The 17,858-nt window shown below is 41.5% G+C and overlaps 1 protein-coding gene across 3 annotated transcripts in view; it reads left to right on the plus strand.

Annotated features, from left to right (window-relative positions):
- Positions 1 to 17,858, plus strand: part of Nell1 (neural EGFL like 1) — an 822,199-nt gene that overhangs the window by 763,027 nt on the left and 41,314 nt on the right. For 2 of the 3 annotated variants that reach the window (XM_048442384.3, XM_085682700.2), the window contains one exon: positions 13,642 to 13,782. The exons of the other annotated variant lie outside the window; for it this stretch is intronic. In XM_048442384.3, the coding sequence (XP_048298341.2) occupies positions 13,642 to 13,782 (141 nt within the window). The remainder of the gene's footprint in view (positions 1 to 13,641; positions 13,783 to 17,858) is intronic. 3 annotated transcript variants of the gene reach the window in all.

Here is a 17,858-nt window from a genome sequence, read left to right on the forward strand (position 1 = left end):
ACCTTCCTAGGCCTGGAGGGAGGGGGGAGGAACTTGAACTTCCCACAGGGCAGGAAACCCTGACTGCTCTTTGGACTAGAGAGGGAGGAGGGGAGGAAGTGGGGGGGGGGAGTGGGGGGAATGGGAGGGTATGGGGAGGAGGGGAGGAAGTGGAAATTTTTATAAACAAACAAATAAAAAAAATACAAAAAAAATGTTGGTTGAATCAACTCTTTGCTTTTTGTACAAATGAAAGAATGAATGTATTAACTTGGAAAATAACTTACACAAGCTGATTCAATGACCGAGTGTCTGATTAGCTGCTATTTTTTTAGTTAAACCTCTCTGGGGTAAGGGTTTTGAAATTAATGTGCTGTTGGTATGGTTTAGGGAAGGCAATCACTGAAAGGTCATTCTGTAGCTATGACTGCACTCACCCACGTCTGAGAGAACAAGACCCAGGGCATAATGTTGGCTGCAGACCTGGAGAAAACGAGTCAGTACAAGGCAACTTCTGACACCATCTCAAAAATGAATTTCCTGTGGAATTCCTCCATCCCGTCTGTCTTTTCACTTCTTTCTTTCCATCAACACATGTCCATCACTGTCCACTAAGTTTCAGCTTCCATTCTGTCTCCATGTTACATCAAGGAGTGTGCATGCTAGTGAGGGAATACAGAAAAAGCAAACGAGAACACCTACATCATACGAAGTCTGCTAGGTAATCATAGGCAAAAAGGAAGAAAGAAAGTAGAAAGAAAAACATGCAAGCAAGCAAGGGAATATGGATATGACAGGTTAGGCGGAGCTGGTATTGATGATTATTTGTGTCAAGGGCCAAAATGGTTAAAAGTCTCCTCTCTAAAGCTCTCTGAGCGGATATTCTAGGCAAACCACCAGCATGTGTAACGGCCAGGGCAGAGTGGGGCCCATGGGTTTGAGCAACCTGGAGCCAGTGCAGGTGCCCTATGCAGAGGAGTGGTTGGTGATTTCAAATAAAATAAATGGGTTAGATAAGAATTTATGAATAGTTAACAGAATTTTGATCTTTATTTCTTTGACGATAGGAGATAAGAGAGAAGAAAAGGTTCTAACATAGAAAATGCTCAAAGCGCACGCGCGCGTGTGTGTGTGTGTGTGTGTGTGTGTGTGTGTGTGTGTGTTTGAGAGAGAGAGAGACAGATAGAGACAAGTAGCCAGTGAGACAGACTGACTGACAGACAGACTAATGGACTATGGCCTGAATTTGATTGTTCTCCGCAAGACTTGCGTTGATACACGGCTCCCAGCGTTCCAGAGGCTTTAGAGGTATCATGTCAGGAAACATCTACTCTCGTAGAAGGTTAATGTAGATCCCGAGAGAATGGTTGACTATTATGAGAGTTTATTGCAGAACAAACCTGGAGCTTCCATCTGGACTCTCTTGACAGTGATTGCTCAGTACACACGTCCACTAAAGTACGTTCCTGTCAAGTGTGGATCAGTCAGCAGCCCTGACCAGGAGCAGAGCAGGTGTTCTTAGACTGTGATCTTAGACACGTGGGACTTTAAACACAATAAATATCATTGCTTCAAAAAATGTTCAATGTCATATATTTCATTGGCAACAGAAAGTGGACTAAGTCATATGAATGTTAAATCTTTGAACAAAAGATTTTGAAATGAAGATGCCTCAGAGGTTACCTGATCTCTAGGTAGTTGTAAGCATGTGTCAGAATTTGTGTTTGTTCCTTTTATATCCATCTGTCCATCCCATTCAGTCCATCCATCCATTCATCCATCCATCCCATTCAGTCCATCCACCCATCCCATTCAGTCCATCCATCCATGCATCCATCCATACGTCCATCCATCCATCCATCCGTCCATCCACTGCAAAAAGTTTCCAGACTAAATGAGAAAATTATGGAAAACTTGGTAAGTTTATTTAAAGAACAAACAGACCAAAAGAAGCCCATGGAGGTTTAGACGGGACTAATCAAGAAGAACCTGACTCCCTTGCTTAAAGTCAATTAGGAAAGAGACTGACAAAAGGCAGAAACCCGTATTACCCTTGCCATGAACATGATTTCTCAGATTTTAGTTTAATGCATCAAAAGGTTCTTGCTACTTAAGACATACAAAAAATAAACATTTTGAAACATTGCTAAGACTCTTTGCCTTTATTTGGGCTTCATTTGAGAGTCAAATATAATCCTATACCATAAAAGAACTCTCAGAGGTATCTCCTTCCCTGATTTCAACCTATACTGCAGAGCTGTAGTAATAAAACTGCATGGTATTATCATTAAAGACAGACACATTGATAAATGGAATCGAATCTCTGAACTAGATGTCAATCCACACATCTATGAGCACCTGATTTTTGGTAAAGAACTCAGAAACCAACAATGGAAAAAAGAAAGCATCTTTAACAAATGGTGCTGGTTCAGCTGGATATTGATATGTAGAAGAATGCAAATAGACCCGTATCTATCACCCTGCACAAAACTCAAGTCCAAATGGATCAAAGGCCTGAATATAAAACCAGATACATTTAACCTGATAGAAAAGAAGGTGGGAAGTATCCTTTAGCACATTGGTACAAGAGACAACTTCTTGAACAGGACACCAATATCACAGGCACCAAGATAACAATGAATAAATGGGGCCTCATGAAACTGAAAGGCTTCTGTAAGACAAAGGACACTTTCAACGGGACAAAGAGGCAGTCCACAGAACAGGAAAAGAGTTTCACCAATTCCACACTTAACAAAGTGCTAATATCCAAAATATATAAAGAATTCAAGTAACTAGACACCAGCCAACTAAATAACCTAATTTTTAAAATGGGGTACACATCTAACAGATGATTCTCAGATCAGGAAACCCAAATGGCTGAGAAATAGTTAAAGAAATGTTCAACATCCTTAGCTATCAGGGAAATTCACATCAAAATAACTTTGAGATTCCATTTTATACCAGTAAGAATGACTAAGATCATGCTAGAGAGGATATGGAGCAAGGCTCTTGGTGGGAATGCAAACTGGCATAGCCACTTTGGAAATCAATATGGTGGTTTCTCAGGAAGCTTGGAATTGATTTACCTCAAGACTCAGCTATATCACTCTTAGACATACATCCAAAGGATGTTCCATCCTATCAACAAGACACTTGTTCAGTTATGTTCTTTGCATCTTTATATATACAGAAACTGGGAAGCAACCTAGAGGTCCATCTATCGGAGGATGGTTAAAAGTGTACATTCACAGAAAGGAGTATCGCTCGGCTGTTGAAAAGAGAGACGTGGAATTTGCAGGCAAATGGATGGAACTTGAAAAAAATCATCCTGAGTGAGATAACCCAGAGAAAAACATGGTGTCTATTCACTTATAAATAGATATTAGCTGGAAAGTAAAAGATAGTCATGATATGCCCCAAACCAGAGAGGTTAAAGGAATAAGGGGGGATTAAGCAGGGTGGGGTGGGGCACAAGGATTTCCCAGTGAAGAGGAAATACAATAGAATTTGAATATGGACTGGGGTGATTGGAGTTGAGAACAGGAGGGATCAAATCATGGGGGGATATTGGAAGAAAAACTGGAACTGGAGGTCATCTGGGGGCGGTGTGAGTTGGAAACCTAGTTCAGTGGAAATTCCCTGGAATCTACAGGAATAATGCTAGCAAAGACTCTTATGAATGTGAAACACAGAGCCTTCCCTGGTCATCATCTGTAACTAGGCAAGGCTTTAAGCAGTGGGATTAGGACACCAATCCAACCACAAAATGCTCTAATTTACACTTTGGCCTACCTGCAGAGTATTCTGGGATTGGAGCCTAGTAGAATCGTCATCAAAGAGACAAGAGAGACTTGCATCCAGCAATTGATACAATCAATCGATGCAGATTCCCGCAGCCAAACATTAGGCAGAACTTGGGGAATCCCGCAGAAGGAGGGGATAAAGGATCAGAGGCTAAAGGATCAGACACCACAAGAACATGGCCTCAGAATCAACTGATCATGACTCACGGGTGCTCGCAGAGAAAAGGAAACCTGTAAAGGTCCGACCTAGATCCTCCTTATATATGTTACGACTGAGTAGCTTCATGATCTTGTGGGACTGCTAACAGTGGGAGTGGGCAATGTCTCTGACGTTTTTGCCTGCCTGTGATATCCTTTTCTTCCCGCTGGGTCAACTCTGGACGAGTGGTTTGTGCCTGGTATTATTGTAGCATATTATGCTATGGTTGGTTTATGTCCCTGGGAGGCCTGCTCTTTTCTGAGGGGAGATGTTAGGCGGGGTATGTCTTGGAAGAGTGGGGAGACAGATTGGGATAGGGAAGAGAGGGGGAGAGAGGGGAATCTATGGTCAGGGTATGTGAGAAGAATAAAAAATAATAAAACATGCTTTGTCTGTTGTTTTATTATCAGTTTGCTTATTGAAGCAACTGGGAATCAAAGAGGTTGCTGCACCTTCAGTGGTCACTGAGGTGGTGAGTCAGATGTGCCGACACTGGTACAGAATGCAAATTATCTATCTTGTCAGAAATTAAGCTTCCAAAGAGGCTTTCAGTGCAGTATCACAGAACACTTCCATTTTCCATAAATAATCGAGACCAAGACACTGGACAGCCTTGGTATGGACAGTAGTTTCTCTGGAGCTGCATGGGGCTGTGAGTTAGAGAACAATGATTTTTTACCCTCTAATGAGTGCCTTCTTAGCTTGTGGAGTAAAGCCAAGGAAATAAAAACTCAGGAAAAGGTAAATATCTTGTTCAGAATTATACAGCCAGGAAATAACTGGACCAGACCTCAAACTCTCTAGTGACTGACCACATAGCTTTTCTGGTTTGCCCTTTATTTCCCTGATTCTCAGCACCAAACATCTTCTGGAACTGCCTGCATAATACATGCTGAGAGCTTTTCTTGCTTTCCTTTAGGGAATGAGTGAGTCTATGTGAGTTCTAATTTGAAAAGTCTACCATTTAATATAGCAAAGATTGTTTTAAAACAGTTGGGAAAGGCTGGGTGTAACAGGGGTGTACACCCACCCTGTGTAATGGATCAGTAGCACACCAGTGTGCTTTGTTTTGTTTAGAGACGGGGTCTTTTTATGTAGTCCTGAATGTCCTGGAAATTGCTCTATAGACCTGGCTGGCATTAGACTCAGAGATCTGCCTGCCTCTGTCTCCCTAGCTGGTATTAAAGGTAAGGGCAACTACAGCAGGCTTCCTCATCTTTAAAATAGCACATCACAGTTTCAAGTCTGTGGGAATAAGCTGTTCCATGTAGCAATGCAGGAAGCCAGAGAAAAAAGGTTCTACTTTCTTCAGCATGTGACTGCTAAGGTTTCCCTAGACACTGGCCTCCAATCTGCAGGCGAACCCAAGGCTGAGGATTCATGAGCTGTGCGTATGTGATGTGCAGGAGTGACATTCCTCATTTCAGTCACAATGATTCACCTACTTGCAAGCGAAGTACTCATGACAAACCCTGGGTTTGTCAGAAAGTAGCTGGAAATTCTGTTTCTGCTGAGGGGGTCTCTACACTCTGTGTTCAGTATAATATTAGCATCTAGGGAACACTAGATAATCATCAGGTTTTAGTTTGCCATGCTTGTAGCACTTTGATGTTGTAGACTTTAATTTCTTAAATTTATCTAGTAATTGTGAAGAGATGCAAGTTTTAGGGTCTATTGAATATGGAGTCAATATTTTATTAATTTTGTTGTCTCAAGATACAAACAAATATCTTTAAGATATAGAAAATACTTCTTATTCCCAACTAGTTTCCTGACTCCAGGTTGATACTTTTATATCTTTTTTTTGAGTTTATTATATCATTACCATTCTATTTTCCCCTTCTATCTTTCTCCTCCAACACCCCTCCCTTGCTGTCTCTCAGATTCATGGCTTTCTTTTCTCTGTTGTTATATCAATGTGTGTGTACAGACAAATATATAAATGGGATCCACTCAGTCTGTGACTGTATTTTTGGGGGGGCTGAATACTTGGTATTGGGTGATGAACTGATGTGCTCTTCTTTAGGGCAGAGTATTCCTCCCAGTCTCAACATTCCTTTGTTGCTCAGAGTTCATGGTCTAGGGTTATTTCTTTTAATTTGTAGAACCCATTTACTCTGTCTTCTCCATTTTAGCAGTGATATCATTCAGAAATCTTAATAATAATATTGAGTAGAACCATATATCTTGAGGTTTGTGTTCAGCAGCATTGTGACATTTTTTCTTTATTATTTTTATCCTACAAATCAGAAAACAAGATCTTCGAGGATGTAAGTAATCCGTTCCTATGTTGGTAAGCAAGAATTGTTAAGTCATGTGTCTCGAAAGCCTGCAGTCTGAGCCACAGCGGTGCTGTTAATATTGAAGTTTTTCCTGCCAGGTTTCATCCTTCCAAGACAGAAACTCCGTCTTCCCAAGAAGAAATAGAGTTATGCTTCGCACCTTGTAGACACCCCCGCAACCTCATACTGAATGAAAGATAACAAGCTTTTCAATGACTCATTCTCCAGCTACAGCCTCTTCAGAGCAGTTGTGATGCCCTAGCACAGTGGTTCCAGGGCTGCGACTTAAGGCTGTGACCCTTGAATCCAGATCCTCCTGATGGCATTGGAGGCTTCGCTGTGTCATATGGTGTGCCCCTTTGTCCCAGAAGCGTGACTGGCAACTGTTCATTGCAATAGAGTCATTGGTCTAGTTCAGGGCCTCTGGTTTTCAGTTTATTACCCTCACTGGCTCCATATCAGAACTCTTCTGGGGTATCCTGTGTGATATACATATGAATAATTTGCATTGGCATGAATTTTGCTTTATTGATATAAATTTAAGGTCAGTTTTATTATATGTATATGTATTTCTGCTCTTGATTAAGGTATTGTGATTGTGTAGTTCATTTAAAAATGTAATGTATAACTAGGAAATATAGGTTGTTAATGGATAATCATCTATAGTAGTCAAGCTTGTAGTCATGTTAGTTAGATTTTCTAGATATATAGAGATATATTTCAGTTAGATAGGCATTCTTCATATCTTTCAAAGACTATGGAATATGGCATTTAAAATGTTTTAACAACTTAGGACTTTTCATGACAATGAGACATGTCTGCTCCTGACAGCACCAAGCTGCGTCAGAGGAAGATGGGCATCGAAGAGGCTCCTTATGGAGTTTGATAGCCATCTGGGCAAGAAACTGCTCTTGCCTTGACTGTTGCATAAACTGGACACAAAGAACCCACAGAGAGAGAGAACTGCTAAACTTGCCTAAAGGTGAGATGATCCTTTTGGGTTCCTGCTTCATAAAAGAGTCTGTGAGACATCCTGCAGGACACAGAAGAAACTGACTGAACTGTCTTTGAAATGTCCTGCTTCATGTAAAAGTCTGATGGATACTATGGTCCTGTAGGCTGAAAGTGGACGCCCCAACGGTACAGAAAAACTTTGGGTGACTGTTCGGGCAGGGAGATGTCTCTGTCATTTCTAGAGTTTTGGAAGTTGCTTACTTCTTGTTTACTTAGGTAATATTATATCCTTCTGGAGTCTTTGATGGAGTTGAAGAATAGATATTTATAGTTTTCCTTTTTATGATAAAAGATAAAATAGATATAAATATTGTAACTGTAATTCTTGCTTGATAACTGTTTTGTTATATGTAATTTGACTATGTTAAAGTGAAAGCCTTTCTTTTTTTTTTGTTTAAAAAGAAAAAGGGAAATGATATAGGAGGTCCTTCTGTATTTGTGTTGCTTTCAGTGGTTGAATAAACAAAGTACCTTGGCATTTTGATAGGGAAGAGCTTAGGTAGGCGTGGAAAAGAGAACTGAATTCTGGGAGGAAGAAGGCAATGTGGCAGATGCATGAATCTCTTGCCTGAGACAGATGTAGGTTAGAATCTTGCCACAGTCACGTGATGATACACAGATTTAATAAAAATGGGTTAATCAAGATGTGACAGTTAGCCAATAAGAGGCTAGAGCTAATGGACCAGGCAGTAATTTAATTAATACAATTTCTGTGTGGTAATTTTGGAGGTTAAGCTAGCCGGGCAGTGGGACATGGCCTGCTCCTCCCTACTACACTGTGTCTTGGAGATCTTGCAGGTATGTTCTGCAATACCAGTCCCTTCATGAGCTCCAGCAGGACATGGATGGGGAGGATACTAGGGTGAGTCAAGCCAAGACCCAGTTGTGGGCCTACATGTTAGCCAAGCAGGTCAGATCAAACCACGGGGGCCACCCTTCTTGGGTGTGGTGGAAGAATGAGTTCCCCTAGAGGCATGTTCTCAGGATATGTTTGTCCTCACCCGTGGTGAGAGGTGGGGGCCCTCTATCCTGAGTGCAGGGGCCAGGTCTCTCAATTGTTTTGTTGCTGCTTCATAAATTATTTTGACAGTGTTATTAATCACAGTGTAAATATCTGATATGAAGGATATCAGATATGTGGCCCCCATCAATGTTGCAACCCACAGGCTGAGAACTGCTTCTTAGCAAGCTGAGCCACAACTGTACTACGAGCTTCACACAATTAGTATAAAATACAAACTTGCTTTTCGAGAAAGGATATTAAGGATCAAAGATATATTCAATGGTAGAGTGCTTGCCCCGTGTTCCCAAGGCCCTGGGTTTAGCCTCCAGGAAAAGGAAGACGAGACTAAGAAGGAGGAGAAGACAAAGAAGAAGAAAAAGCAAAGAAAAACTCTGAGAAAACATTATTGACTAACATACATTTTCATCCAAGAATTCCAATAGAGAGACATTAAGGAAGAGAATTGCCAAGTCAAAAGAGTGAGACTTCACAAGAACCTACTATTTGCAGAGGGCTTCCAATAGAAAATGTGCCCTAGCACACATCCTGAGCAATATCTAATATCATACAGAACATATGAAAAGCCTCAGATAATCATCTACTTCTCAGTGTCAATAAAAGCCTTAATACAGACGGAAGTTTCACTGAGGGCATGCAGAGCTCCTTTTGTTTTCTATATTTTCCCCTTTAAATCTCTAAAGATTAGAAATGGAAGCAAAGTATTAGTCAGAAACTACATGGTAGCTGTCAGAATTAAATAATACATAAACATTAAAACAACCCCATTGAATTTAGTGTGATGAATTGACCTCCTGTCTGGTAGTTCACAAACAGCAACAGTTGTCGTGTTCCTAGTCTGTACTGTGATGCCTTCCAATCATTCTTCTCATTCAGGGTACTAATTTATATGTTTCATCTATTTATTCCCACAAACCTTCACTGAGACTTACCATTCACTTGCTAAGAACGGATATGAGTCTAAATGAAATCCGCCCCCCCCATCATTTTTTGGAAATTGGTGTTTGAATGACAGATGCAAGCGGAAATGTGTATTGGGCAGGATGTAATAAGAAGTATATCACAGAGACCTTGAGCCACTGGGGGCGGGAGGAACTGGGGAAGGTGGCACTAGGTGAGGGTTGAAGAACACCTGGACATAGCCTCTCTCTCAATTGTCAGCTTCTAGATTTTAGCTATCAGACTGCATTCATCTGCGCAGTCACCATAATACTAAAATAATTTTTACAGATTTTTACCTGAGAGAACTGAATAAATGCATTGTGTTTGAATCAACCACCCTTTCTGGGCTCATTGATACGATGATGGTGTTATGACTGATGCTGACTAGATTTTTCACCATGGTTCAGCAAAACACCCTGGATGGAATGTTAGTTTGTGTAGCTTACATAAATACCATAAATTCTAGTCTCAAATATCCGCCAGCATCTGTTGTTCTTTTAAACCCCTTTCTCGCCTTTCTAGATCAATGCTAGATTAAGCTGAGATTTAGACAGAATCCTGGATCTTGCTAGTAGAAAGAAAAGCATTTTTTTTTAGGGTGACTGACATGCTGACAGCCAATCATACCCACTATGATTCATCAGAATTCCTCCATCAAGAAAGTTGGGGCCTGCAGTAAACTCATGGGGACCCTGTTCCACAGCATCTGTCTTGTTTGCTAGCAGCAGTGCTGACTGTGAGGAACACGTCTCCACAGACAGAGGCAGTCCTGGCTGATCTTCAGGGGGAACTAGCCCTTATAATGTGTAAAGACCTGAAGTGGCTGAAAACCCTCTGTGTGTTTTCTGTATTTGGACCTGTGGTGGCTGCATTGAACACTGCTGTGACCGAATAGAAGAGATAACAAGAGTTATGAGCATGGCACACGTGTGTGCTCTCCACATGTAACAAGGGTATAAATAGAATGGATTTTTAGCTGTCATTCGTTCTTCACTCGGCCCATAAATTTGCAGCGATATCACCTGGTGCCCACGCGTGGTCTGTGGTTATTCTTTGCAGACTCCCTGAATCTGATGAGAGGAGTGAACTCCAGTGAAAGGGAGTCTTCATTGTCTTTCTCATTTCCAGAGGATGTCAGAGCTGCGCCAAGGTCCCTGGGGGAAGTCTCAGACCTGTCACTAGCATCCTCTCTAACTGTGAGAGTGTGTGCTTATCTGGTTTACATTCTATTGTTGCTATAAAGTACTCTAACAAAAAGCAGCTTCGAGGGGAACAGGGTTTATGTTGCTTGTACTTTCAGGCTGTAGTCCACCACTGAGGAAAATCAGGCAGGGGTTTGAAGCAAAAGCTACAGAAGAAAGCTACTTATTGGCACACTCATAGACGCACTATCCAGCTCTTGCTTACCCAGCTTTCTTATACAGTTGAGGACCACCTGCTTAGGCATGGTACTGCCTACAGTAGGCTATACCTTCTTAAGTTATTTAATAATCAACACAGATGCCTACCGACATACCCACAGCTTACTACGATCTCAGCAATCTCTTAGCTGAGACCCCTTTCTCGGGTGACCAACTTTAGACTGTATCAGTGCCTCCTAGGTCACTTGTGTCCACAGATAATGTGACTCCTCTACTGCCCTAACCCTTATTAGTCTCATCATTTTATCTTAGAACTCAAAAAAGTGTTTCCCTGTCATTTACTCTGCCTCTAGAAATTTCCCATTGAATTTAGAGTGGAAATGATGTCAACATCAGCATCATCAGCATCATTATCATCATGAGTCATCATCATCATCACCATCCTCCTCCTCCTTATCAACATCATTCTCATCATCACCATCATCTCATCCTCCTCCTCCTCATCATCTTCATCACTATCACCATCACCACCATCATCATTGAAACAGGGTCTTACCATGTTGCCTTGCTGGCCCAAAACTTACTACGGAGACAGAAAGGCCTCAAACACACAGAGATTTGCCTGAATTTGCCTCCTGCATGCTGGGATTAAAGGTATGTGTTCTCATGCCTAGCTTGTAGGGTTTATTTTTAAGGTCAGCTTATTTATCCTCTAAATCTGAAAGTGAAAGGGAAGGAAATTTAAACAGGGTTTCCATGGGCAAAGCAAGATGAACGGTTGTTTTGGTCTCTAAGACACCTCAGCTTTCCATCCTGCTTTCCGCACAGTCGAAAGACGGTACAGCAGCTGCTGCTTATGGGTGCGAGCAGCCGAAATGTGAAGGTGTGTAGAGATCAGGGCCACTTTGTGGAGAGATCTGAAAATGTCAAAGGCAAAATTTCTTGCTACTCCATGTAAAGGCTTGTCTTTCAGCTTAACTTGATGAAGCCATTTCTGAAAAGTCAATCTTCCTCTTACACTTTGTATTTCCCACTGCTTTGTATTCAGTGAGCACTGCGCTGACTCTGTAAGCTGAGGTGAGCCTTTCCCTGTGTGATGTGAGACCTCGTCCCATCTCACTTGGTATGTCTGAGAATTGTAGTCTGCCTCACAGCTTCCACCTGTAAGTGTGGAAAGTGACAGTCAGCATTAAATGTTGAGAGCTCATTTCAGGAGATTTATATAAACGTACACACAATCTAATTGCAGTATCTGAAGATGCCAGAGAAGTTCTGGGGCCTGGCATGCAGGGACATATTGAAAACGCTGTGCCAAAGGAATGCATGATGGGAAAATTGGTGACAGGGCAGAGCTCATTCTGCACAGTCTAAGGGTTTTCTCTCTTGGCTGAGTTGTCAAGTGACACTGTCATATTTCAGGCCACATCCTCAGCTCAGTATATGGCTCTGACTTCAAAGAAGTAATTGCAGACTGACCCTGAGCCAGTATCTTCAACAGGCCCTGTAGAAAGATATCCCAAAGTGCATTCATTCATTATGTTTTATATTCCAGTGTTAATTAAATTCATGTCCATAGATGCCATTATTCAGATATTTCCAGGAGAACAAAGAGAAAGTTTTTTGGCCAACAGTGGCTACATTCCAAGAAATAATTCTGTGGAGGAATTCTGTAAGAAGGAACCATCCCTGGTATGATAGCCAGCAACCAGAGTCTGCCTAGCTTAGCTCAGGGGCAAGTCCTTGGGCTTAAAATTCTGTACATGATTCAGGTATTTGCTGATTGTGAAGAATCAGATCACAGAGAAAATAAGCAACACTCTAGAGACTTCCCTTACTCAAGAATTTGTGAAGAGTGGGGAGTTTTAGAAATAACTATTCCAGTAAATTAGCATGTTGTTGTCCCCAGATTATTTTCCCCAGAGCAATAGATCCATGAGATGGTGAACATTTCCCAAGAGAAAGCATTCACCAGTGAAATTAATTTGAAAAATGGTGTGTGAGGTTTGGATAGTGTGTGTGTTTCTATCTGTCTGTGTGTCTGTGTGTCCTTTCTCTGTCAAAGGAGTAAGCACATTCTTGATAAAATGCCATCTATCCTTCTGGATTCTGCAGGAATATCACCCTGTTTTGATGCCATGTTCAACTCCCAGTGTTTAAAGATACCCATTTGTTGGTTAAATTAACTCATTTTCAAGTTTCCTCATTCTACAGTTTATGAGTGTGTGCATGTGTGAAACTATACATGTACACATGTACACACATACACACAAATACATATATGTGTGTATATTTTATGTATATATAAGATTTTTTGACATGGTTTCTTCCTAACTTTGGAGTCTGTGTTGGAACAACTAACTCTTGTAGATCAGGCTGGCCTTGAACTCACAGTGATCTGCTTACCTCTGCCTCCTAAGTGTTGGGATTAAAGATGTGTGCCACCACCACCTGACATATATGGAAATTTTAAAATGTCAATTGGACCCTTTTTTTGGTTTTTGGAGACAAGATTTCTTTGTGTAGCCCTGGCTGTCTTGGAACTAGCTCTGTAGACATGAACTTACAAAGATTCATCTACCTCTGCCTCTTGAGTGCTAGAATTAAAGGCATGTGCCACCTCTGCCCAACCATTCTTAATCTGGGATTTCCTGCACTCACCTCTTTTTAAATAACTTTGAAGAACACACAGCCACATCTCGAATGACCAGTTGAGGGATGCTGACTGTGAGAATAGCCATGTTTATCTAATAGTCTGTGTTGTCAGTTTCGGTTTTGGTTATTCAGATGCTCAGCCACAATGTGCTGGGGGATCCCCAGTTTTATACATACTGCTCTTTCATGTGAGAAGATACCGGTGAGGGAAGGTTTCAACATTTTTGGATTCTGAGGGAAATTTGCATTTGAATCATCTTGTAACTTTCATTTGAGATGATACGTCAGCTGTGGTATGCCGGCATGAGCATGCTTGAGGCTTTTACAGTGAGGTTAGCAGTACAAAGACACTAATGTCCTGGCGGGCTTGTGTTTTTCTCTGAGGCAGATATTGATGAATGTGCAGAGGGATTCGTTGAGTGCCACAACCATTCCCGCTGCGTTAACCTGCCAGGGTGGTACCACTGTGAGTGCAGAAGCGGTTTCCATGACGATGGGACCTACTCACTGTCCGGGGAGTCCTGCATTGGTAAGCAGCTCTCAGCAACACCCTGCACTGGGATCTTTGCAAGGGGTGACTTGGTTTGCAACTCCATGAGATCACTCACTGGTTAAATTCATCTCTTTCCGATTCTCTTCCCCTACAATTAGAGATTAGGTCAAGGATTATACAAGGTGGGATGTTGGGAATTGTAGAGCAGTCCGAGGAACAAAATCTGGCTCTTTGTGTTGAGGTGTTAGTTCTTTCTCTGTAGAACCGTGGGGATAAGTTGAAGCTTTTGGCAATCTGAGGAGCATCTGACAGGTGGAAATAGTGCTAGTTCAGAATTAGAAAGTGGAGCTTGTCTTCAGACTTTTAAAAGTCACTCTGCTCTCTGATCCTCATCTGGGTATGTGTAAAAGAATAATAATACATGTGTCTTTTCAGGATGAGATGGAACATCTGTTTAAAATTACAAGCTTTGAACTGATGCCTACATATGCTGTATCTTGTGTTAACTTTGTGGTCATTGTCCTTGCCATAGTCACCGTCTCCTACTGTACCTTGTGTTAACATTGTGGTCATTGCTGTTGCCATGGTCACCATCTCCTGCTATATCTTGTGTTAACCTTGTGGTCATTGCCATGGCCACAGTCACCACATCCTACAGTGTCACCACTAATCACCATCCTGCCTGTACTTCTGTTCATGTTCAGTGTAGGAAGTTGGCAGAGTTCTTGAGCTTAGGACTCTAACGTCTTGAAGGAACCCAGCTGAGGAGGACTTAACTGTTTCCTTGAGGTCCATAGCCAGTCCTGTTCATTCAGGTCCTGTGGAGTCTACTGAGTTGGTGATGTTTCTACAGTGACTTAATCAACGCTTTTGTAACCTTTCCCCCGTGTCAGCAAGAGGCTAGGATGAGCTGAGCCACAGTGGGATGCAGCAATAACTTTCCACCATCCTCTTGCTGTGGGGATGAATGGGGGACGGCAGTGACAGGCATAGCCCCTAGGGGTGGACTGCTGCTGCCCAATTCCAGCTCTTCCACTTCCGCATCTGTTTGTTTAGGCAAACACTTATCTAGTCTGTGCCTCAGCTACCTACATCTGTAAGATGGAGATAATGCTTATATCTAATTGTTGTGAACATTGTAATAGCTAACTGGATTAGTATCTGTTAAATATTCACCATGTATTAGTGTTTATCTTAAATGTCAGGACATTTCAGCACTGTGTTAACACTCATCTGCATTCCTATTATTATTGAAGCAATGGTTTATAACTTCACAGAGAGTGTTTCCTTTAAGTTTTCACATACTTCCTCTCCATATTGCTGGCATTTCTGTATCTGTATAGCTCAAGACATAGAGCTTATGTAAACAGTAGACCAAATGGCTGTACCAGAGACCCAGAGACAGAGACAAGATTAATATATATGATACTAACTTTGAGGACTGAAACACAAATTTAATTTTTGGTAATTATGTGTAATGTCATTAATAAAGGAAATGCTTGGATTTCAGTTATAAAGAGTTTTAGAAACTACCCAGTTAAAACTGCATCATAAATGACTGGACCTGTCGTGGGGCTGTACAGCTCTGCATGTGGTGTGCCTCCACCATGGGTGGCAAGGCAGGAGATGGCTTATGTGCAAGTTCATCTGTTTTCTTCTTTGATGTGTTCATAGGAACGACTGGCCCTCTACTCTCCTGATTTTAGACCCTTTACCCAGGACTGTTTCAGTACCGCCTTCCAGTTTGAAAACATGCTTTGTTCTGCTGCTTTTCCAGTAAGAACGAGTCTAGTCAGAGTACAAAAAATTAGGAGATGCACTCAGAGTATGTGGCTACCAAAGAAACTCTGACAGAGATAGGGTGGCTGCTTGCTCCCAAACACAAGCTTTAGTTGATATCAGATTGAATTGAACCTAGGTCAAGAGAGTCAGCATCATGGATGCAGAGGACACTCACTGTGTGCATATGTTCTTATATGATCATCACAGTAGGTTGGCATTTTATAGTCCCAGTGTTTGTCTCTGTCTGCCAGGCTGAGTGGTATGTACGTACATGCACATATGTGCATAAGAATGCTTGTGTGTATACATGTGTGTATGAGCTCATCCCACCCTTGCTTCATCCATGGACTGACTCCTCTTCTGCACAGGAACCTTCCTGAATGAAGTGGACTTTTTGACAAAAGGATGGTTGTTTTCATTTACATCATTCGAAACTTTAATCGTTCACCTAAATTATTTTTCTTTTTCTCGTTTTTACAAAAAACAAAAGAACGTAATTCTGGCCATCACTCAGTGTTTCTTTGGGAGCTGAAAGCAATTTGGTTGACTCAGAATTTGTTCTGCACAAACAAATGTGTAAATTGTGGTGTGCATCTTCCCATTCATGCTTACTTTCAGTACCGCCTTCCCTATAAGCAACTTCTCATGGTTGTCTTGCTTTCAGGTGGATTGTCCCTGCCTACATTCTGGCTTCATTTTCTTGGTGTGCTAACCTGCTTGCTCTTTCCAGGTCTGCAACATGGCAGTGAGTGCCTCCTAATCCCTGGTTTGTCTTCATTGTCCTCTCTGGCACTTGGCATTGCTGCCTTATCCATTAGGTCTCATATCAAATGTTTTTCTTTAGGGAGATCTTGTTTGACTATTATTCAAGTCTCTGCCTTTTATTTTCCTCAAGCACTTTGCTATACTATATATTTATTTCTTAAGTACTCTTTAGCACATGCGCAAGCATATTTCTAATAGTCTCTTGAGTCAAATATACATGTTCTTGTGAGACAAGACCTTGTCTGTCTTTCAATACTATACCTGTGACCTCTAGATAAATCCAGTATTGAATACAGCTGTGTCAAATGAGTAAAAAGAACAAACATTCAAAATACATGAGGTCAGCTACATCTCCTATTTGGCATGGGATATAAGCTAGGTCTATAGATTGTTCTGCAGGGCAAAAGATGTTAGATTCTGTATAACCACTTGAGACATTTCAGAAAAGAAATTCACTAGGAGCTGCCACCACACCAACCCTGCATCACACCTTCTGGGGATTTCACTGTGAACAAGGGGAGATGTCTCTTCTTGAGGGATTTATGAACTGAAAGCTCACAATCATAATAACAGAGCTTAGTGGCAGTGGAAATTATCACACCTGAATAAGCCCTAAGTAGCACAAACCACTAATACTTGCATTTAAAAGAGTAGGCAATTCCTAAAACAACCTTTAAAATAAAAAAGACGGTTTTTGCAAAATGGACTGAGCTATGCTTTCCCTCCCAGACAATGGCAGAAACACAAGCTTTAGAATCTAAAAATGCAGCCATTTAGGCTTTTAGAAGCATGGTCTCATTATTCTATGCTGGCTTTTGTCAGGTGGCAATAATAATACCTGCTCTATTCACTTGATCAGAAACTCTACACTGTTGACACAATAAAGAGTAGCACTCACACAAGATTTATTGTTATCTATAAAAATATTCAAGAGTTACCATTTCCCAAAGTAGATCATGTGACCTAAGAATTGAGTGGTGCCAGGCATTATAGAGGCAGAGTCATCATGCACAAGAGAGTTGTTGGTGACAATTGTTCTGTGTACTGTTCATTTGTACAGGGATTCCAGAAGACAAGGACCTACAGATACCTGTATTAGTGTTATTAGAATCTACCAGGGGCCTGCTGTAACACTATGTTTTCATGAAGTAGTAGGAGTTTATGATTCATAGTTCTAATGTGGAAATTGTAAACAGATCCGTGTGTGTGTGTGTGTGTGTGTGTGTGTACATATTCATGTGTATGTGTTCATGTCTGTGTGCAGATGTGTATTGTGCATATGTGTGTGCAGGTGTGGAGATGTGTATGTATGCATGTGTGTGCAGATGTGGAGATGTGCATGTGTGTGTGTGCAGGTGTGTGGATGTGCATGCGTGTGCAGGTGTGGAGGTATGCATTTGTTTGTGCTGGTGTGGAGATATGAATGTGTGTGTGCAGGTGTGGCACTGTGCATGTGTGTGTACAGATGTAGAGATGTGGAGATGTGCATGTGTGTGTTCAGGTGTGGGGATGCATATTGTAGATGCATGTGTGTAGGTGTAGAGATGTGCATGTGTGTGTGCAGG

This window comes from Myodes glareolus, chromosome 24 (genome assembly GCF_982192425.1).
Source record: "Myodes glareolus chromosome 24, mMyoGla1.1, whole genome shotgun sequence".
In the NCBI taxonomy this organism is placed as follows: Eukaryota; Metazoa; Chordata; class Mammalia; order Rodentia; family Cricetidae; genus Myodes; species Myodes glareolus.